The sequence below is a fragment of the Anopheles marshallii genome, chromosome 3 (genome assembly GCF_943734725.1).
Source record: "Anopheles marshallii chromosome 3, idAnoMarsDA_429_01, whole genome shotgun sequence".
In the NCBI taxonomy this organism is placed as follows: Eukaryota; Metazoa; Arthropoda; class Insecta; order Diptera; family Culicidae; genus Anopheles; species Anopheles marshallii.
This window is the reverse complement of record NC_071327.1, coordinates 46,900,156-46,924,892: the sequence shown is the minus strand read 5'-3', so window position 1 is coordinate 46,924,892 and position 24,737 is coordinate 46,900,156. Positions and strand designations below refer to the sequence as shown.

The 24,737-nt window shown below is 41.3% G+C and overlaps 1 protein-coding gene across 1 annotated transcript; it reads right to left on the bottom strand.

Annotated features, from left to right (window-relative positions):
- Window positions 1–4,115: 4,115 nt before the first annotated feature.
- Window positions 4,116–12,347, bottom strand: LOC128713675 (D-aspartate oxidase). Its single transcript, XM_053808538.1, has 4 exons — window positions 12,151–12,347; window positions 5,003–5,126; window positions 4,774–4,919; window positions 4,116–4,662 (listed from the first exon to the last, which is right to left on the bottom strand). Exons 1-4 carry the CDS (start codon window positions 12,336–12,338, stop codon window positions 4,116–4,118), a joined length of 1,005 nt encoding a protein of 334 aa, XP_053664513.1. The 5' UTR covers window positions 12,339–12,347.
- Between the last annotated feature and the right edge of the window lie 12,390 nt (window positions 12,348–24,737).

Sequence of the window (24,737 nt, the reverse complement as noted above, 5' to 3'; positions counted from 1 at the left end):
ATGCATTCCTTTCTTTCCATTTGTACTGCACATTTTACGCTGCATTGCAAAAGGGGAAATGTTAGCAGCTGGTTAGCGAGGATCACGCTTTCGATAACGTTTTTTATTCTGCTTGGAAAAGCTGCATAATTCATTAACACTCGACACTCATTCAAGTGAAGATCGACAGGCAACGAATTATTTCAGAACATGAAGGAAAATGTATGTTTTAGCGAAACAGAATAATAAAAGCACAATATTTAAACTTGGATTTGTAAAATTTATTTTAATAGGAATACCTATAACAATTTCAACCGAGTACACCCGGTATAAGGTTCCCTTTCACTGAGAAATGTCTCAAAAGTAATGTGAATTTTACCATAAATAAAGTTACCATAAGCTATAAGCCGCCTTTTTGAATAAAAATAAAATAAAAATAGAAAATTGTTAAGAGTAAAACAAATGTAGCTCTCCATTCTCCTCATAAGCAATTTCTAAACTGCCAAAGTAAAGTAAAGAAATTTTATGAATTCAGTGTCTCAAATCAGTTTATGGAAATTAGCTGATGAAACATGAACATCTAAAAGGAGGAGAGCATTGAAATTACGTTCACAAAATAGAACAAAGACGTACTAATTTAGAAGGGATGTAAAGGGAATTCGAAAGAGCTGCCAATTTTCCGTAAAAGCAATTCACCTATGAATAAGGCTTGTGGTATGTCACACCAATCTACTAGCGACACTAGGCTCAGCATCTGACATCGAACTGAGTAAGATGGAACGGATGAACTCGAACGATCTTAGATCCCGTCTTATAGCCGTTAGAACAACGCGGACCTAGTTAAAACTTTATTCTCCCATACCTAACTAGTGGAACAAGCTGATTTGCTTAATGAATTAACAAATTTACAGAACAATCAATTATGACATGAGTTCATTTCCATGATGTCATTAACCCGATTGGCCTTTTTAACTACAAAACCAATATGTTAATTGAAAGTCAACTTCTTAACGAGAACCTCTCTGAGTTCAATAACTGAGGATACATGATTTAGCAAATAGTCAAGTGAATATTCATAGATCGAGTAAAAGAGATAAGCGATTATTTGTTAACGGGGCGGACCGGTGGTGTAATGGTAGCGGCGCCGGTCTTCACACGACAGGACCGGTCTAAAATCCCATCCGGACCAAACATCCGTACGCAGTACTGACTATCCGGCTATGGGTAAATAAAGTCAAAGAAAGCCGAAATAGAAGACCTGGACCCCCAAGACCTAGTACAAAACTATTTAAGTTGTCTGAAAAGTCTGGAGCCACCGGGCTGCTCTAACACACGACACTGCAGATACTAAACCACACAAGACAAACAATATTATTAGAATTTTTGAACATTAGCCCACTTTACGTTCAAATTTAAGAGGACTTCCCGTACGCAGGACCGACTATTCCGCTACGGGTAAATAAAGTCACAGAAAGCCAAAAATGGCAGGCCTAGACCTCTTGCGTTTGTTGTGCCGATGAAGAGAAGAAGAAGAAGTTTAAGACTATATAGCATGCTATAATAGTTATTCTAGTCTTTCGTAAGAAAAATGATGGAGACGTTTAAAATATAAGCCAGTGCAGTTGTATAAAACCACTCAAAATAATTGCTTCACCAAACCCGTTTTTCTGCAGTGGATGCCAAGGATTGTTTTGCTTCTTGAGCGAACAACCAAGGCAACATAACGAGTGTTCTATTTGCCTACTCTATATAGATACATCACGCATCAATCGCACCAATTTCGGTACCCACATTGCTGCCCAACGGACATTGCAACGAAAGAAAGAAAACTGAACGCCGGCATCATCTTCCTTCCGCCAAGACCATTGTCGGGACGGAAGGTGTGAATGTGTATTATGTTTACCCAAAATTGACCTCATCGAGCGCCGCTTCGGTAAACATAAATAACTGAAACCGAATTTCATCAAACGCTTCTCAACGCCACTCCCAAACAGGCAAGTATGCCGATGATGGCGCACTGATCCTTCGCCACCCCACCCGGCTGCACCGCCCATCAAGTCCTGTGTTTCCTTCTTTTTCTCGGACCTTTTTCGAACGACTGAATCAATTGTACATTTCAGCGTTCGGACATGTGTGGTTGTGTGTCTGCCCAATACCACCCTTGCGATATGATTCACGGCTTTTGTTTATCAACAGCATCCGACAAAACTGGCGGCGCACGGCACCGACAAGAAGTGTCGAAAGAATTGATAAATGTTTGGAGCTCCGTGAGTGGCTGTTTGGAAAAATGGAAATTGTAATTATTTATCGATACCGTGCGTGCTTAGAAGGGGATTGTTAGTTAACGAGCAATTCATTCGGACCGCTTCCGTTATTAAGGTCCATTTCATCAGTGCAGAGTGAAGTGTATACTTCCCGTCCAATACGTGCAGGTATCAAACGTTTTGCAACAACGATGAGAATGTGCATTGAGTTATCATTACATTGAATGGTGCTGTTTCGGATAACTGCACATTAACCCAATGCAGTGGTCATATCATTACGGTGAAAATCTTTCACATTTCCATTCGCATTGGTGGCGTGCATGCCTGAAATAAAATAAAATGTTCTTAATAAAGTCAACAAACGCCAAAACGATACCGACATGTGCAGGATTGTTGGGGGCTACCTTCATCGTACAACAGATGGTGTGACGCACGGCTATCGATTCTGGCAGAGGGCCAACAAACCCGGGGAGGGTTGTGAACAAACGAACAAAAAAAACTCCAGCGTGACCTTGAGCTCAGCCGTAGCTGTTTCTGCCACTTCGAAGATAACCCATACAGGGTAGATAACGGCTGCCCGGAGGAGGACGATTACGAATTGATTGTGTCCCACTGTAATACACCTTCGCTAGATGCATTGAACTCGCTATGATTGATTATCTTCAGCATTCACATTGATCTACACATTCTTCACTAAAGGAAGATAAACTTCATCGATCCCCACGGTTCCGTCTGGTTGAACCCACTTAGATTCCATTGCGTGCGACATTTATTTATGCATTTTAACAAAGTGACCAGCACGTTTCCAAAAAAACGGTACCTCGTGAACGTGTTTATTTGGCTCTCCTTGCGTAAAATACCACCAACAACAATACCACTCACCTCGGACGGACTCATTGCCGTCTTTTTGGAGCAGTCGGGTTTGCTCATAGAATTTACACCATTCAAGGGAATAACACCACAGCACAACAGCGTAGCACCAAACTGGCTACGAAAATCCTTCCGCTAGCGCAGATTTCGTTTTGTCCTTGTTGTTTTTTTGTTGTTGCACAGAATATTAAATGTTTTATTTTTTTATCACAGAAAGAAATGCGGCGACTTTAGCTGAGCACTGGTAAACATTGGTGCAACGGCATGGTACGCCCATCCGAGCGCTGTTTGACAGTTGGTCACGCCAAGAAAAACAAAACCACGTCTGACGTTTTAGATCGAATAAACGTCAGCAGGTATTTGATGTGAGATTATGCAGTTGCGTGAGTTATTAAAAGCAAATCTATCCAAGAAGGCTTATCTCTCCAGGAACACAATACAAACTGGTTCCCCATTGTATGAGAGACATGTCTGAAATCTAAATTGCACAAAAGTGTATTGCAATGTATGTAGCTGTGTTGAATTTAAATCACATTTTCAATGCCCATCACTATTCAAATTATGTCGACTTTCCCTTCAACTGCGTTGCGTCGACTTTTCGTCGACATAGGCGAAAATTGACGGCTTATGCAAATTCAAATTATCAGGCTAGCAAAATTAATTTCACAGTCACAACTGTTTTTTTTTTCACTGGAATTTCACATTTTCACTGGAATCAACTATTTTTTTCGTTAATATTCAACATTCCTAATTGACTATTCACAAAAGAATATGTAGAGACTACTACATGTAAATTATTAGCAACAATCGATTAAAGACGACATTAATTCGTTCTTTTTTCAGCACATTAACAAATAAATACAAAACTAAACAATAATTATTTATTCTCTGTTTTCTATTTGACTTTTGTTCGATTATACAACATGATTTTATCTCAATTATTGCTCATGATATCATTAGCGATATCATATAATTCCACTCACGATACTCTTAACCTCCTTCTTACAATTTGCTATTAGCCTGCAATGCTTCCTTTACAAGTTGAACGGCGTATTTTGCCGTGCCTGGTGCTGTCGTTACCCCATATCCTCCATGGCCGTAGTTATGTACAACGCGTAGATTTCCGTTTGATGTAGGCAGTAATTCAATTTCAACGCGCACAGGATCACGATGCGGTCTCAATCCGACCGATTCCCGTATAACAGGTGCCCCTTGCAGGCTCGGCAACAATGATTCGCACCGTTCACGAATCGCAGCCGAATCATGCCGGGAGACCTCCGTATTGTAGCTATCGAAATTACGGCATCCCCCGAGCGTTACGCCTTGGATGCCCGGTATAATGTACGTATCATAGTCCGCATAGAATGCCGTCTTCACCCAAGACGCCCGTACCTTTATGACCTGCCCGCGGATGGGTACCAATTTATGATCGTTGCACAGCCGCTTGGCCCCCAATCCGGCACAGTTCACGACCACATCGTACCTGCCGCGCAACTCCTGCAGGTTGTTCAAGGCAACGGTAACAATTCGCCCGCCATTGTCAAGAAACCTGTAGAAAGAAAACGGTAACCCATTAATAATCGCTTTCGCCGTACTTGTTTGCGTACTGCTGCTATGACCCCGTACCGAACGATGCCACCCGAACCAATCAATGACCTACCTTTCTGTCGCCCACGGTTGAAACAGCCGGCACTCGGTAAGGATGGTTGTGAAAAACGACCCATACTTCCATCCGCCCGGACATATTTGAAGTTCCTGCTCGGTCGCGGCACGGTACACGGGCAGGACCTTTTCGATGTAGTGATTCTATGGATTAAACATTAACAATTAGTTTGCAACTGCCAGCCGTTAGTTAGGCCCCCCCACTACCGGGCTGTAACATTGCTCACCCTAACAATGGCAGGATCACGACTGGAAAAAATGTAACCCGACAACTGGCACACACCGGCACGGGCAGCATGTTCCGTCTTCCGTAGTTCATCCCAGTGGTTGTACGCGTCTGAAATCCATTTCCTGTATGGAGCAAAGAAAGCGAGTTGAGTGGCAAAGTGGGTTCACCCCCTTGAGGAAAGAATGGCGTCGATTAAACAGAAGGTCCCATCCAGGCCCGGATACGTTTTTTTTACCCCGGAAGGCAGGAAATGACAGAACAACCCTCAAGCCGCAAGCAATAACGTCCGACCGCATAAACTCCGGAAAGCAACAAATGAGTGTAAGCACCGAACCGGCATGAAAGTGCTATAACATTAACCCCGACGCCTATCAGGATAGCAGCTTTAAGGAGTTCGATTCGAAAGCTGTTTTATACAGTGAGCGACGAAAAAAAAAATCCGTCCGTAATGAACATCGTAATAACGATGTTCAAAAAAAGTAAACGAGTTGCAAAAGATCTCTGCGGTTTGATACATCTTGTCAGACCAAACACATTGAAGTTTGGTCTGGGTTACTGATAATGTTTTGTTCATTACCCAAACGAAAAAATATTAACAAACCAAGAAAATACAAACTTTGTTTATACTACTTTATTAAGATTATAGTACAACTAGAACTACTTTATACTTTTTATAGCACTACTATACTGTTATACTACGTTATACTTTATACTTTTTTATAGTACTACTAGCAGTTTATACTTTATACTTTTTTATCAGACGCTACAACCGCTTCGCGGTCTTGACCTGCTGCAGGAGTCCTCTAAACCACTCACTGTCGAGCGCCGTTGTCAACCAATCCAATATATCGACCTATCTGGTGGACGTATCTCGATCTCCATATGGACGACCTAAAAGAACTTTACGGGCTTGGTTGTCCGGAGTCATTCTCATGTCATGACCAACTCACTGGAGTTAATCACAGTGAGTTCATCGTATAAATAATTGATCTCGTCATTGTAGTGGCTCCTCCATTGTCCTTACACACATACGGGGCCTAAAATGCTTCTAAGCATCTTCCTTTGGAAAGCGACTAAAAGGATATCGTCAGTTTTGGACAAAGTCCATGTCTGAGAGGCGTATGTGAGTACTGGAACTATGTAAGTTCTACATAGTTCAAGTAACGTTCGTCGTGTCTGTGGTTTTGAGCAGAGAAGTTTCCTCGAACAGTAGAACCTTCTTGGCTTTGCTTTGCTTTGGGTATGACAGGATATGAAAAAGGAGTCAATATCAACAATTCATCACATAAATCGTTTAAATGAAATAGTTAGTAAGCAATGTGATTTCCTTTCGCCTAAATCATCGTCTGTAGCCGTTTTGGCATGCTCTCCGCCAGGTTTCTCAGGTAACAGGGATCCTGTTCGCTTCAAGCCTTCTCCAAAGCCGCAGCAGAGCTCTGGGGCCATTCCACGGGTTTGATATCAGAAGATCGGAAAAAAGCAATTGTTTTCTTGGCCGTATGCTTGGGATCATTATATTGCGGGAAGATGTATGTGCCTTGTAGCTGTAGAATGTCGATATACTCGTTTGCTGTAATGATTCCATTGACTAATGCTAGATTACACACATAAAACCACGAAAAGCACCCCCAGACCGTAACATTACCCGTACCGTGATTAATGGTAGGCTGGACATATCTATCCTGCAGTCCTTCATCACTTCTGCATGTTATTGAAAAGATTTAATTTGGATACATACGATCGTAGAAAATGCTTCCATAACTCCAGGGTCTTATATAAATGGGTTCTGGAGAATTGTTCCTTAAATATATTTTACCATTAAACGATCTTTTTATTTGAAGATGATTAAGTATGCCGTCCACGGCAAATTGAAATTAGCGAGTATATTGTATGAAATATGAAAAAAAATATCAAATGAACCTAAAAGAATCTGAACATGTGCAAAAAGAATGGTTCTGATATGTACAGGGATTTTAAAAAGGAACCTTCTTACAAATGGCTCTAATGCTTCATTTTTTCGCCGGTCACTGTGCGACCGAACATGATGAATTGTTCCATTCTGTTTGTGTTACACACTCTATATGGGCGAAAAAATGCACACTCAGTGCCATTAGGAGTATTATATCATACACAGTACGGATGACTGTTTGACCCTTGATATGTTCCCTCTTCGAATCCGTACGTTCTATTTCTGTTCCACTGTTGTAGTAATTTACCCGTTGCGGGTTGTGCACTGCGTTTGGTTGCCCATAATTTGTCCAGCCCCCTTTGCGATCGATTGCTTCGGCCTCCCGCCATCGTGTCCTTTGTATGTAAATATTTACGCGAACTACATTCCCGCTCGCCACTAATGCACTTGGGACAGTTTGACACACACTGCGTGCACGCGAATCGGTAGGTCAAAGCACCGCTACTGGACGGAACGGCCGACCGACCGGTCGAATTGGTGTGTTGTAAGGTTAGCAATTTGACACAATAGATTTCACTGCACTGTCGGCGCTTTCGGGAGATCGCATGACTGGAGCACATTACGAAAATCATCACGTTAGTGACCCGCTATTCCATTGCGGGGTGGAAGACTCCATTCTCGCAGGTCAAAAGCACCAGTCACTGCTGCAACTTCCGGGTGTTTCTTAATTGGAGCTCAAGAACTTCGCCCGGCCCGTCTCAACCGCCAGCAGTAAATTAATCCTCCACAAGCTTGTTTGATGGTAAATGGTTTCGTTGTGGAAGAAATTGATGCAACATGTGTCGATGGTTTATGAGCAGAGTAAGTTTCGATGGCCATTTCTTTAACCTAGTTCCCTCCTATAATTGGTCTAACTTTATCACACTGAACCGATCGCTACTGTACTTAAATCAAAACAGTTGTAATGCGTTAATAGGTTGTTTGTTGTATAATTTAATTCTTTATCGAAAGGCAAAGCCGGTCACACGACCACTATGGTCGACATTCGTTCGATGGCACAAGAAAAGAATCCTGACCCGGAAAGTAGTCGATTAAAAAATTATCCGCCACCAGGCGTCTCCATTTTCGTGATGTGTCTGCTACAAATAACACAACAAAAAAATACAAGAACGTACGTCCATTCCAGCACCAGCACAACCAGCGATGGATTGTGACCGTGTAGCCTGAATGTAACAGTGCTCATCTTCCCCCCCGACTATCCCATTAGAGACCGCGGGTTTTCATATATTTCATGTCACCAAATGGTTTCGCTCAAGGGCTTCTTCCGCTCGGCATCATTCCTTCGGACGAGGAGGAAACAGATACGGGAGAAGTCAATGGGAAGGAGAAAGCAAAAGTGACAACACTGGTGTGTGGCGATGGTGTGATACCGTATACTGGTTTCGGTGTCTATCGATTCTTTGTTTTTTCCCTGCCTTTCGCTTTACGCACGGTAGAAATCAATGCCAGCACGGTGATTAGTATCAGCTCGTTTGCCGTTGGTTAGACGGAAGCAATATGTGGCAAAAGAAAGAACAAAAACAAAAAAACGCGAACAGAAGTAGACGAAGGAAATACAACAGCTGGTTGTGAAACAGTTGACCTACCGATGGTAGGTTACGTTACGGAATTTGCTATCAACAGTTCACTTTTTACACGTTTAAAGGTTTCACATCGTACCATTGCTAACAATAAACAAATAAGCGGTAAACAATTTATTCTACGATGAAGTATCGACGAATTGTGTTACTTATTACGTCATATTATTGGGTCTACAAGTAAGTAAGTAAAGTATTCTAGACCCCAATAGACTATAGAGCAAAGAAGACAGAATTGTTTGTGATCTTTTATTATGCAATATTTTAATTGCAATAGTTGTCGGATGAGAGTGATCTACATTTTTTATCGATTAGGTATAAACTGTAGAGAGGAAAGGGAGACGTTCTTTAAGTATTGGTGTCGACGTAATAAAATCACAAACAACCAGGACAACATTTACACAACAAGACATATCAGCTGTGGTGGATAATTTTGACGTAAATTGATGTAAAATATTACGAAAATTTTCTGAAACTCTGAACTGTTTCTTTACAAATTACTAATTATTGCCTTTCCAACCTGCCATACCTGGTATTCTGGATTTTCGTCCTTTTAGTTTTACTTCAACCTTAACATTTGGACGTGACGCGGTGGTCTATGGATAGTTTGAGCACTAGAAAATCTTTAGTAAAACGGCATACTTCTGAGCCCATCTCCCGCTTTCCGATACATTTTAACTACTTTCTCAACATGTTTGCCTTGAACCGTGTATCTTTAGTCCGTGATCTTGGTACACATGTAGACACTAAGTTTTCGATGAATTCAAATATCAATGAGATATGCGAGAAACCACTGGTTTAGATCTCATTCACAAGATTACTGCTCGATGTTAGCCCGATGTTAACTTCTTCGTCTTCAAGACTTCTTTTAAAGCCATTTTGAACATCTCAAACATATCATAATTAAACGTGTAGAATAGCTGGAGCTGCAGATATCTTTATTGTTTCCTAGCTAATCAGGTGCTATAGTAAGTATTGGCCTGCTGCAGGAGTCCTATAAACCGTTCATGGACGCATCAATGCCATCACTCCATCTCAATTTGGACCATGCCTCCTCTGTGTATGTGGACGATCCGAAATGACTCTATGAGCTGAGTTGTCCGGTGTCATTCTCATGACGTGTCCAGCACACCGGAGCCTCGCTGTTCGACAGTGAGTTCGTCGCATAGCTTGTAGAGCTCGTCATTGTAGCGGTTCCTCCATTCAACCTTCATGCCCATGTCTCAGAGCCTTATATGAGTACTGAACCTATATGAGTTCTATACAGTCACAGCTTGAGTAGAACAGTTTCCTCATAGTGTAGAAGGGCCAACACCCTAGCGCGTATCTCAACATCAATGTTGTTGACCCAAGATAGTTGAAATTACGAACGACTTCGAAAGTGCGCTGTCCTATCTGCACGTCACTGCTGCGCAAGCAAGAATATATTTGGTTTGTGTCCGCTGCCAGCTCAATACTTTGATAACGAGTTAACGAGAAGACATGGAAAGTCATTCTTTTCTATTGGGTGTAAACATATAAATTGGAAGCATTCGCCAACCAGATGGGATGGCCCAGATGGCCCAGTTTGTCTACTCTTCAACCTAGCGCTAGAGAGTGTTGTCCATGACTTGGAGGTGGAAACTTCGTGCACCATTTTCTATAAGTGCATCCAGGTCTTGGCATATGCGGATGACATAGACATCATTGACTTACGGCTCTTATAGTAACTATTTTATATTTTAATCACATTATGATTCATTCTTACGAATTGATAGTGACAAATGTATGTACCGCAAATCAGTCTACTAACAGACGCGACACTTTGATAGGTAAATGCAATGCAGCACAACGCCAACAATGTCTAAAAAGACAAGTGGTCCGTCTTTACGATACAATAGTGTAAATAATTAGTCGACCAAATGAAATGGCATGTGAAGCGGAAATTGTTGCCAACACGAACACCCACCGTTAGACGACCGAGCGCTATTTTGCTAATGCGCTGCATAACGCGATGGATTCCTAATTTCAAACTCTCTCTCTAACCCACGTGTTGTGCCGTATCGTCCCAGCCCAACGTTCCTGTCCCATGCGAACCTCGCGCTTTGCTTAAAACGTGTGTGGTTTATGGGCAGCGTGTAGTAAATATGGTTTCAATATCTAACGACGGACGGCCGTGCGCTGTACGGCTCGGAGCGACGGAAGCATACACTTCACGCTAAAAATAGATTCCTCCCCCCTATGCCAGCCGTGCACCAGGGTGGTTTAGGAAAGTTGGCGCAGAAAAGAACATCGAAGCATAAACTATGCGAACCACGGAAGAATGACCACTTGGAAAGGGAAAACCTCAAATACAGCCGCCCTGTGCTCCGGTCACATCACAGCCCCCCTCTTGTTTCGCAAACAAATTTCTCCCCGTGCCATCTCTCGTGAATCATTTTGCGTGTAAATTACGTAATTCACCCGAGAGCGGGCGAGATGGTAACGGTTTTAAAAAGGGGACGGGCCATGGCGGGAACTTGAGTCGTCTCTTTTGGCGACCACCACTAACCGGCCCGTGACGTGCCTGACGGTGTTTCACCAGGTGCAGCAAGACATTAAAGAGAGGCACAACACCCGTTGGCAACGAAATCCTATCGATCGTGACCGTCTGTCGGGGGTATGTTCGATACCGCTCGACTTGACCCCGAGCCAAGCAGGAAGAACCTTCCGTCGTTCTTCCGTTCGACAGGTGTCTAATGGAGCGAATCACTGCACACACGTACAATGCAGCGGCGGGACCACTTCAATCATCGATTCCGACTTTTCCCAGCATTGGTTGTTGCAGATCGCTCACAAACGAGTCGATTGGTATCTTCGTAGCGAAATAGTCACAAATCCATCCTTTCCAGAACGCAATTATCGAATGAGTACTTTCTAACGTAGTTATGGAATGAATCAAATTCCTCACATTGACATTTAGTCCAGAAATTGTGAATTGTCACTTCGTTGGAAGTTCAAGCAGTTGGCAATTTAAATAACGCAAGGTCGGTTACAGTTTTCTGCCGATGGCCGTGTGGTCCTTCGCCACAAAAGTAACCCTCTCGTTCTCAAGATACCTTCCGTAGGGTATTAATCTTCCTTTCGCCTAAACGTGCGTCAGTGTGGGATGGTGTTGCTGGATGAAAAATTAAATTGCTTCTCACGCAACGCAGGACGACTTTGACGTTGATGAAAATGAAAAATGATGATAACAGCGAGGTCCACTGTTGTCCGCCTGTTGGCACTGTTGACGGTGGACGTACAGTGAGGGAGGTTCATGCAGGACAGGTTTTACTTATTTTATATGAAAGTATAACAACATTATTACCATTTTCTGTTTACTAATTTAAGTTAATAGATAAATTAATTAATTTTACTCTTAAAGTTAAGCAAACTGTGAGAAAATAAAGAACAAATCACTTGTGTTCAATATTCCATCACTGTAAAAGCTGTCACATCAGCGTGAATAGTAGTGAACCGTCGACCTGGTGAGTGTGAAAATGGGTTCAACGTTTCCTATCTCGCACCCCAATTCCACCGGCCCATTACCCCAACCAATCATTTTGTTACACCACACTACTACCGGTGCTAGCTGTTTACCTGGTGATTTCCTCGGTCGGGCCGGAAAAGCTAGTTCCGGGGCGAAATAGGCCAGCCGCAACGTCGCTGCATGTGTCCTGCTCGAACCGATCGGCTAGAATGGTGACATTGGCGTTCCGCATCTCACGCTGCAGCTCCAGCGCGGTCGTCAAACCGACGACACCCGCTCCAACGACGCATATATTCATTGTCGATAAAGATTTTCTTTGTCGCTGTATATATATATTTTTTTTCAGCAGGACAACACCGTCCTTTCACCGATTGCGCCACAAATCCGAGACTACGGTTGGATGTGTAAAGCTTGACGAAAGCTTCCCCTGCAACTTACGGACAAAAAAATTAAATTAAACAACCGACGATGAGGAAAAGAGATACAGCAGGGCGAAAAAGGCAAAACAGGTTGGTGTAGAATAGTTTGCTATCGATTTGTGGTCGGTTGATACAGTTATACTGCATCGCCCGGTACCCGGGGTTGAACGGTGTCGGGTGATTTTGCTATCTTGATGCCCTGTTTTCCGTTCAACCCGTAGCCTAAATTCTTACTGATTTTATTATAGATTCCAATAGAATGGCAACGAACGAACGGTCGAAACATATGCCGGCAATGTGATGGAACAAGGTCGATTTCCCAAATATTATGTGCCAATAAATGTAGCGAGGTACGGAACGGTTCTCTATGGCAGCACAATCATAAAACAGTAACTGTGCAGGATTGTGAAATTGAGTAACATTCGTGTGTTCAATTTTATTCGTGCTCAATATATGCTTTAAATTAACTGGCTTGGGACTGACATTAGCATAAGAATTGAGGAACTCTTTCGAAGAATGAAAGGATGTAGTTGAGAACACGATTAGTAGCACAGTTAGTTACATGATTAAGGTCATTGTTAACATACTGTCAAAGACTTTGTGGCCTAACCTTATCTATCTAGCTTCAAGGCAATTTCTCAGATAAAGAAGGTAGCACACGCTCTAAGAAAAATCCTTTCGTGTGTCTTCTGTCATTTAAACTCCACACGAAGTTCACGCATTCTAAACGTGCATCCCAAACAGCGTCGAAGAGACTCAATGCATGATACACGATTATGGGGACCATAACTCTAAAACGATTGGTCAGATGTTCATGTTTTTTATCTGGATATTTTTTATCCTAAACATAGTTTTTTGTCCAAAAGATAACTTTTCCTATAAGGTTTTATGTGCATTGTTATTACCAAAAAACTGGTTCTGACAATTTTCCATTTTATAGCAAAATATAAAATTCCTACGTATGAAAATTTATAGGAAATTTTAAATAATTAGAGAAAAATAAAGATTTTTTTTTTTTTTTTTGGACACATATATATGGTGACGCAAACATATTGGTGACCAGGCCATGTCAGCACGACGTGCTCAACAATAAGAGCGGGCCAAAGAAGAAGAAGAAAGATTTGTTTCTACTCCTAACAATGCGGCCTCTATGATTTCCGCCGACGAACCACAGGTAGAACCTCCTGGTGCAGGGTCCGAAGAGATTGTCCAATGTTATATTAAAAATATATATATTTGTAACCGAAAACAGGTAAAGTAAATTAATATATTTCACTGCTGTCTCTCATATACCAACATCGTTAAGAAATCTCTTAATGTACCATTTTTTATACCACACGCGTGTACTCTCCCTTTCAAGATATTTGAAACTCTAATACGATTGCTGACCTTCATGATTACTAAGTATCTGTTCAGTAGTAGCGGAAGTCATAACTCACAGCGATGATAAGACACCAGTATCATGTCTTGTTCGTCAGGACTGACTATATACCAGAGCTACAAAATTGAATCCGCTGTTCAATTATAAATGACGGTAGCGTTATACGTATGACATATAAAAGTGTTATAATTTTTATTGTCATTCCAAATCATCATGTGTCAAATTTAGGACAAGACAATACTTCGTGTACTCAACAATATCGGATGCTTCGCGCCTGAATCTACCTAATTGCAGGGTATTTTGATTTTCAGCTTTAATTTCCAGAAGAAACCGTTGTTGAGGCACATCGAATGTTTGTAGAAGTTTAAGGTGGACATCCCTTACGTGAAACACAGTACCGGAAATGGTTTCAAACGTTCTGAAGTGGTGATTTTGATGCTAGAAACGACGAGCGCTACCGGCCACCAAAAAAGTTTGAAGATGCTGCACTTCTGGCACCGACTTGGTAGAATTCGGTACTTCTTCTTCATCGGCACAACAACCTCAAGAGGTCTAGGCTTGCCATTTCTGGCTTTCTTTGACTTTATTTACCCGTTACCGGATAGTCAGTCCTGCGTACGGAGGATTGGTCCAGATGGGATTTTGGATCGGTCCTGTCGTGTGAAGACCGACCCTGTTACCACACCCCCAAGCCGCCCTCTTCGGTACCAGCTGTCTAAACGGTTGACGGTGCACTCTACCAACTACAACTGGCCAAGTTAAACTGCGCAATACGTCAGAAACGACCAGAATACGTATTTCGGCATAAAAAAATAATATTTTATTTATAAAATTAGCAGGCTGCAGTGGACAAGTGCTTCCCAAAGGAATTAGTGGAATCGTTCAATTGGGAGTCGTTGACTCACCTCGCTTACTTCCCAGACTTGGCACCGAGCCGCGCTGCAATTCATACGAAGACGTTAAAAAATGACACAATTTAGGCTTAGTGAACAAAGACGAAAAATTGTGTCGTCAAGGTATTCATACACTGTCAAAAAGAATGACTAGAATGTGTGTTGCACGATGGAAATTAGCTTGAACAGTAGGCGTTTAACAATTTTTAAACATCAGGCGTACATCCAAGGATGTTTTATCCGTATCTCCAAGGGTAAAACCGTGGGTTTTATATTTGTAGACCTGGTAGTTTGTGACAAATAGGCAATGGTATAGCAAAAACAGAAAAAACTGACTACAAAGACACAATCTGAGATTTTTTAATACCAACAAAACAATATTACGTCCATTTTTTTTAATAATAAGAATTAAACTGATAGTAATCACACAAGCCTCGGCTCTTAGCTATCTTTTCTGTTTGGCATGATTCCATCTTTAAAGGCCACCGGCATACTATACAGCAGTTGCTCGTAATACAATTTATATACGGTGTCTACACACACCCCTACCATGTACGGCGATTTGTTGGCGACCAGGGTTTCTTCTTTTTCGTTTTCTAGCTATATAGCACATTTTATTGTGCCTGATAGGACGCACGAAGATGGCCGTTTCTCCTTCAGCAAGATTGCTTTATTGGTTTCGAGGAATATAAATAGAATTAGAGGGATTTTTTTTATTACATAAATCCAACAGAAGGGATTCATTCATGTGCTTTGCACAATTCGAGAAATAGTGCTTGTAATACATAAAGCACACATACACACAACGGGCACAGCACGATATGAATCATATGGCCTTGCCATTGAAATCAACAGCTGGTTGAAGTGAGTAAGGACTCGTGCTTGTGTGTGTGCGTGTGTTTCTCTGTGTGGGAGAGTTTTTCTTTGTGCAATTTGTTCTGTTCTATTACTTCCCGTGATATTTCTGTTATTCGAATCCACCCAAACCGGTTCCATCTCTTGCGTAATCACCGGCAAACCCAGGGGCAGCAACTGGCAACGTTCTTACCCATGATTCTCGGCTGAAACTCACGCTCACAAGAGAGCGACTTCACACATTCACTCTCCCGTACGCATCATTTGTAACAAACATATACGCACACTAGCACCGACTAGCAGATACGGTCGCAAAGATCTTTGTCGGGACCGTCTTGAAGTATTTTTATTTACCCACCTGAGGGAATGGCTCTATTTACGTTCTTCCCGCAGACGACAACTGCAACTCACGGCCACAATACACTTAGCACCACTGAAAGGAACTGCAATGGCTTCCTGGATGCTGCAACTACGACGGACACCTTGCGCGTTCGATCCGGCCAGAAACCGTCGTTTAGCGGAACTGAAGGATTGCAAGCAATCGGAGCAGCTGGACCGAAAATTGGTTGTACCGTAGATGCGATGACCTGCGAGTACAGCGATTCAAACTGGTATGGGTGAAATAGATTGCGCGTCGTGGATTCGATTGCGATAAGGAGCACAACACGAGGGAAGTGCTCGATTCAAGCTGTGCTGTAAACAAAGTCCGCAGACAACAAGCCGTAGACACACATCCTATGCGGAGTAGAATCTCAGTTTCGCGTTGATAAAGACGCAAACCGAACACCGCTTTGGGATGGTGTTTCGTTTGCAGTTGTGATGTTCGATGGAATCATTCGCAGAGACACAACAATCCCACCAAAAACAGCTGGGTTTAGAAAGGTAAAATGAGTTATTGCACGACAATACGTTATCTAATCACCGTTTGATTGGCTGAAGTGTGCCCAATCGATACGCCAATTATAAGTTTTTCTTTATACAATTCGTTCTACACTATCAATCGATGATGTACTTTTAATGTTGTTATTTATTTTCTACAAAATCGTGACGTTTCAAAATTCTTCCAGGGCATTTTTCTCAAATTTTTGAATTTTGTCCGTTAATTTTCTATACCAAGCAATCACAACATGTATGCGATCGGCAACGACACGGCCTCACAGACTTCAAAATGCTTCATTTCCCTCCAAAACTCCAACATTTACCATTGGATATCGGTAGCAGCAAAGGGAGGTTGAGATTAAATTATGTTTTTCTTCGAAACTCCATTTTGCTCCTGTGATTGCTCACTCGTATTCGGAAGCAGTTCGCAGATTTGCCATCCGGTCACCGCCGTTGATCCATTCCAATCGACATCCCATAGACATAGAAGAATCGAATTTGAAACGAACTGCAGTACCATCCCTCTCAGTGATCGTGCCCTGTTTAGTGTTCCCCTATCCGTTCACCGAAATCAGGTGGCCTTCGGTGTGCAAAATGTGTGTCAGCTTCAAAACCAAACAAATCAACCAAATAGGAATTTTCCTGCAGTTCCACAACGCCAGTGTTCACCCGTCGCTGCATGCAGAGATCGCTTCTCGCCCACCCAATGTGGCCACCGTACCCCCTTCTCACCCTTCTGCCGCTCGTCCGGAAATGATGGTTATTGACAAAACGACCGGATGGGTACAACGTTAGACAGTTGGGCTGAGAGCACCTATATAGGAACGCGCGAAAAAGCACCGAATGAAGCAAGTACGCGACAGTAACAACACCGTTGATTGATTTACCATTTTCCTTTCCCACCTCTCGGTTCGATTCTAGCGGCCGGTTTTGGTGCTTGTTTATTGCAATGCTTGTTCAATGATGGATAAATAATCGTATTCCTATTATTGCTATGCCCCTCTGTCGCTACGTTGGTAAGCGAAATCGGCCGACTCGGAAGCTTTACGAGCTTCAATTACAATGTATTGTACTACCGTTTTCCAAACACATTCAATGGGCAATGAACTTTAAGAAGCGAAAAAGAGGCACGTATAAACCTATCTTTTCCTCCATTACGTTGATCCGAAGCAAAAATGCGATATCGCAATAAATAGCTACTTCTATGGAAGATGTTTTTTCGTCCGAGCGTGATTTAATTTTAGATTTGCCAAAAAAAAGTTCTGCACAAGAGAGGAGAAAAAAAGGGATAGTAAACTGTCATCACATTTGGCGTTACACGACGTGTCGCACAAATCAATCGTGCCTTGATGTTGTTTTTAAACTGTGGCCACTGGTCCAACCCATTAATGACGTTCGTTTTTTACAGAAGTGACAAATACTAGTAGAAACACTCACATCACTGACCGTAGGGAAGAAATAGATTTCAATTCCCAATGAGAGACTCATCGCTATTTATGATTTTTAGGTGAATTTCTGTAAAACCTCGAAGGACGAAAAAAGATGTTGTCTTAGAAAATCCCGACCATTACCTCATGTGACTGGAAATGTTGATCAGTTAGAACCATGTTTCATCGAATGGAACGGAGATAATATTCTGATGAATGGATATATCCTGAGCATGTATGGGGAAGAATCCACCATCTAATCCCCATTCATCTCATTAATTAATTTCGGCAGCTTTCTTTAGTGTTAGTTTTGTCGATTTCAACAAATTTTAATAATTTATACCGATCTGGTCCCCCACCGGGATCATATCAATTTTTGATATTTTTTAAAGAATATTTTCACGGCCACCGCCGACTGTACGGAAAGTCGGGATCAAAATGTTGAATGGATCCAAAAAAACTATGTACAGAAAAATTCTGACAACATATTGGTTGTTAGAGAGTTCAGCAGAGTGTATAATGCACATAGCTTAACAAAACACCCGGTCTCCGTTCAAATCTTTTACGTCTTCCATACTTCTGTTTTTTGGTAAAATAACTTCCTGAGGCTTCATGAGGGCTTGTGCCCGTACCACCGATTTTTCGGGCTGTCCCAATTATCGATCTTGCAGAAGACTACTAACTCTAGCCACTGTCAGTTACGCATTCATTCAAAGAATAATAATTATTATTTTAGATCATTTTCACACAAATTTCGGACCATTGCATCTGCATTTGAAGACCTTTAAAGACTCCGTCTTTAGCCATAGAGGTAGACAAATACAGATACAGATCTAGCACAACATTCGCTTTAAGACACATCAAAGGATTAAATTGTCCATTACTGGTCCTAGTAGGCTTCCGATGAAAACACAAACTCGAAGTCGGATGAGGATGAGATGCTTTAAATGTAAAAGTAATTAAATAAGCTTAAAAGCAGGTTGACTGACGCACGTTGAACGGCTTGTAACGCAGGTTGAACTGCCCGTGACGCAGGTTGAACTACCCGTAACGCAGGTTGAACGGAATGTAACGCAGGTGGAGCGAACTACCCGCCGAATGTACGATCATTTGATGAGCGACCTTTAACGGCAGGTTGAGCGAACTATATAAATGAGATGAAGGATGAGAGACAAAAGAACGAAAGATCTGTACCATTCGTTCAGTTCTTCACAACGAACGAACCAGTTCACCCAAGTTTATACCAAACTAATGACTGGCCGATGGCGCCGATTTTCACACGGCAGGACCGGATCAAAATCTCATCCGGACCATTATGTTAGGGTATTTATACTTGCGCCTGATCGGGTGACCTGCCGTAGTGAAATATATTGTTTAGAAAACATTAGCCGGTATCGCGGAGCATTTAACAAATTTTAACAGTCGTTAAAAGTTCATGTTGGTTAATGAGAACTCATTAGTTGTTCATTTCTGTTAAAATAAACGACTGTTAAAAAAGTTAACGACTAGTCGTCGAGGCACATAGGAAACACGGGTAAAATTTTCGGACAGTTGAAAAAACGACTGTTAATTTGTATCGCGTCCGCTTTTGACGATCGTTTATTTAACGACGTCTCAGAGCCTGTTGTTTAAATTAACAAATTAATATGTTTATTAATTTTCTATCCAATACAACGAATAAATGAGATGAAACGTCTGTTTTAACAATATTTTCGTCGTACGTAGTTTTAAAATCTGCTTTTTTAGTTTTAATTTTGAGGATTAAGCAATTACACATTTATTTTCAAATAGTTCACATAATCATGCATCGTTCTTCGGTGCATGTTGCATACTCATTCATACTACAAATCAGTCAACCTTTCAGGTTGCAAGCAATACGACGTTTGTGTTGAAGATCTGTAGATCTGTAGAACGCCCACAGTCGATTGTCGTCTTCCATCGTCGATTTAAACCGATCGTTCTGACGGATGCATTAACGCCTCATTACAGTTTGAGCCCAACTACGTTCAATAAACTTCTGACATAAAACGACTTTACATCCTATGTTAGCCAGTATGTTTTTCTAATGGAATGACGAGTCCATTGGAGCCTGTCGTCGCACGATAGTTACACATTATAGCAGTTGCTCCGCCTTAAACAAGAGGTCAGTTAAAAAGTTTTCATCAACTTTGAGCAAAGCTCGCGTCTAGGTGGTTTATGCGAGAGTCGTGATAGCGACTATAAATGGTTGGAATAGTTTCAGTCTTGATCGGTGCGACAGTTGATTTGAGTGAATAAGTTTCCCCACACGTTAATATGACCTGTAGACAGTCAACCAGAACCTGAACAGCGTAACGATAATACCACTCGAACTCATCCTATAAATCGGACTACAAACCATTGAAACCCACCGGAGAACTTTCCGTTTCAGCTTTTAAAGAACATACTTACTCTTGCAGGAACAATAGCCATTGGCTAACATTGTCCCTAACTCTTTCCTTTGCGAAAAAGGACAACACATTTCGGACTCACATACATTACCCGGTTTTCTGTATCCTTTCAATTACACCATGGAACAGTGGAACAATTGTACACTTTTAATTATCCTAATGCAACATGCTACACTGAAAATTCCCCCATCCCCCATCAACGTAAACCAACCCCGGCAAATTCCGGGGCGTTCTGCTTTGGCAAACTTAAGCGAAAGGAAAACAAATTTCTCATTGTGAACAAAACCCCAACGCGGACGCAGGTTGCACAAACAAATTCAGTTGACGGCGCGTGAACCGATCGTCACACGCGATTTCTTATTTTATTTTCGGTACATGTCTCACACCGTTCCCTTCCGTTTGCCACCTGCTAACGGTAGGCTTTTTACACCGCGAACCGTACGTACGTAGGTGCAACACAGGGGCAACGTCTGTCTGCCTTTGTCTTTCTAATTCTCGCGCGTCACCATCATTTTTCGTGCGTATTAGCACCCTCAACTAATCGTCACCAGCTTTCGGCCGCTGTCCCTCGCTGCTCAAAAATTTTCACCTTTGCCCTAACGATCGTGCTCGATTTTTCGTGCATTTTCTTGTTTGTAACTCACACAGTATCATTGCGCGCAAAACCAGGGATATGAGGGGATCGAAAGATTCAATAAAACTAATTTAATTATGCATGATCTGTTGCACGATGTGTGGGTTGGGCGTGCACACCTACTGCCCATGTAACACTTGTGTGAGCTCTCGTGTAATCGTGTATGTGAGTGTTTTTTTTATGCGTATGTAGTGTGTGTGTGTGTTTGTGTGTGTGTGTGCATCGCTCCTTAATTACAATATTAATGATTGGTTCAGAAAATTATACAAAGTGCAAACCAAATCACCATCCGCTTTTCTGTTCGATTTTTGCATTAGCTCTCATTTCTTTGAAAACTTCTACACATCACTAACTTTGCTCGGTTTCCGCTTGTCGGCCAATTTCGGCATCCTTGCATACATTATGCGGTGTTCGCAGCGGTGCCGATTACACCTTAGCATTGCTGTTTAATTTCGTACATATCTTGCACGACCTTGGCAGCTGCTGCTTACATGTACCGGGGCGCAGCACACGCATACACCGGACGCCCCTACGGATTACGCCGTTGCCACTAGGTACCTCTATTTCTTGCTACAACTTGCTCCTTAAGTTCAACATACACCTGCCGGACTTCTTGTATGCGTCCGGTACACATTGAAATATTTATCAAAATTACACAGTTTATTTGCTACTTCATAGTTTTCAACCTTATGTTTTGTTTTGTTTAACTCACTATATGTTTTTTTTTTGTTTGTTTGTTTGTTGTATAAATTACTTAATTGTTCTTATTCATTTTTTCGTTCCTTTGTCAATGCGCTTTCTAGTGGTTAACACCAACATCCTTCATCCCTCCGGTTATGTGACATTATGGGGTAAGTGGTGCCGTAAACGGTGTGTTGGCACGGAAAAAACATGCAGTAAACATTACTAGTTCACAATAAATTAAACCTAGTTTTGCGTGTATTTTTTATACAAACATAAACGTATGTGTGTGTGTGTGTTTTTTAGTTGCTTCTACTACAGACCAATTACAGTTTCTATTGCAAATAGGATTTATGATGACTGAAGGCCTTTAAAAACCCCTACACCCTGGATGTTGCTGAATAGTTTTGGTGTGTGTTTGCAATATGTAATGATTAACGTCCTAGTTTGCAGTTACACTTTGTTGGACGCCAAGTTTTATTGTGAAATCTATGGTCAACGTTTATCGGGGAGTTTTCCTTTCCTACTATCATTTGCGCACAGTTTACATCGACAAAAAATGGATATTGTAGTAGCTCACGGTACGTTCGGCTGCTAATCGGCGCTTTTATTTGGTCATACATGGGGGGATGGGGTTGAATTTTAACGATGATGATGCTGTTTTTTCTATTGTTTAACGTTTTTTAATGCGAATGCGGATTTGATGCGTAATGCGGGCTGTAGATGTTTTCGACATGGTACAACGCATTCGTTTAGCTTTTGCTGACAGGTTCAATTTTCGCAACAAATTGTAAATAATACATTATTTGCTTTTCGAAATGAAAGGTTTTTCTTATCAGTGGAGCATGAAAGCAAATTACTTGGTACACTTTCCTTCGAGAAATCAGGGCTGAGATTCCTAATGCACAAATAACACCGAACTAACGAATTTTGGGCCTGTATGCTGAGCAGAACATTGGATGCTTCAAGTCGGGAGTTCAAGAAAGCAAACATAACTTCACTATGTTGCAAGTTAAGCTGCACACCCGATACCGGTAATATAACCTGTATTCACACGATAGGATTGGTACAAAACCCCATCTGAACCATTCTCTTCCGTACACAGGACTTGGCTATCCAAAATAATAGTAAAGATTAAAAATTCAATGCCAACACTCAACCACCTCTAGTTTCAAAATTTGTCTTGCGAATTACACGCCTCTCGTGATGCTGGATTGGAATTCTCAGAAATAAACGGTAAATTAATATCTGGAGATTAGAAATAGACTAAGAACTAACACTCTTGATTTGCAGTGATAACATGGACTTACGTCAGTAGTCTGCTGTTCTTCTTCCAAGAATCCTACTAAAAAGGATCGACCAATAAACAAATTGATGATAATAATCAGAAATAGATTAGCAGGGGCAATGCTCACTAAGATATGATCGCATCTTTTAAGTCGTCCAAATCTGTCCAAAGAAGTTACACAACAAGGTGAGAAAAGACTGTACTACAAACTGAAAACTAAAACAAATTGCCTTACCCAGCAGTTAACACACAGCGAGTTTGTAGCGTCTGATAAGTAGTTATGTGTGTTTTACGTTTTAAATAATACAAAAAATTGCAACAGGCTTTGCAAATTGATTCTATATACAAAACAATGTTTCCGAAATGTTTAATGCAAAAGTCAACATTCAGCAACGAAAACATATTCATAATTGAGCAATCTTGAATATCCGTCCATTTTGGAAAATTGGAATTCGGAAATTATATTTTATTTCTATACACCTGATACTGCTACAATACTCAACAAAACTTATTTTTTTGTCTTACAAATTCCCTCAAAGATGCATATTGAAAAGTTCTTCCTGCTTATTATGGGAGCTCAGTTAACCTTTGTTGGTTTTTGTCTGTGCTATGGTTTCACGGCAAATTAGTTAAATCCCACTGTATACGAAGAGTACAACAGCCCAAATTCACTGTACAGTAGCCCAAATTCAAGTATTTGAACTCACATCGCACAACGTCGTTGAGTTGTTTCGATGCCGACAACAACATCTGACCAGTACGGTTGATATCGCAGTTCTAAAGCTTAGTAACGGCCTCAATAGATGATGAAACAAATATGAATAGGCCTTTATCCATAATGAAATCATCTTTTCTCCTATATCTCCTATAATGGATGATATTATAATTATAATATATCAACTAAAAAACATAGCGGTTTCTAATAAATCCTGGCTATGAATAAAATCCGAGGACAATGGCATATAATGAGAGCTACAGGTTGAAGTCATTTGTCTACAGTATCACACTCCTCTGTATTCAATTAGCTCATCTGAATTTCCTGCTATAGCCGACGAACGCTAATGAATAAAGAAAATCTCCCGTATGATGTCATTTTTTTATTCAATCGAATACTTCTATTATAAATGTGTATGCATGTGTACGTAGACACTTCCACTGAGTAATCGAGCACTGGGAAGAAAAAAAACTGAAAGCAGTTGCATCCATATGGAAACGATAGTTTGATGATCTATATAACTGGGTGGTAGGCGGTTGATGATGCGTTTGTGTTTAACGAACAGATGCATTCGTTCTTTACGCTTGCCTAGTGGAACGAGTACAGTGAAGGTGATACATGAACGTTTCCATATTCTAAATTCCTTATGATGCTGGGTAAAGAAACTGCTTCGCTAGAATCCTGACTTTCGCTCCACCACAAACACGAACATCTCCCCCGTGTTGCCCATCATATGATTGTAGGAGTTTTTTTAGTTTTCTAAAAAATTCACCCTGTATAGATTGGCAGTAGAAATGCACAACCCATGCCGGAAGAGTTACAAAACGAACAGATTGAAATGAAAATATTTACTCTTCTATCTACATTTCTAGAGCTACCAGCCTATTGAATCCCACTCTATTCAAACAATCATCAATGTTACTTGGGTTTGATATTAATTTTGAATTCCTTTCTTCAACGCTCAAAATTGAGAAGTACGGCTCACCAGTACAACTCAACAAAACTCAAATAAATAAAGTCCACACACAGAAAAATTCCATCCACTTTTTACTCTCATCTAGCGAGTGTGCAAGCGACATTATGGGGTGAATGCAGA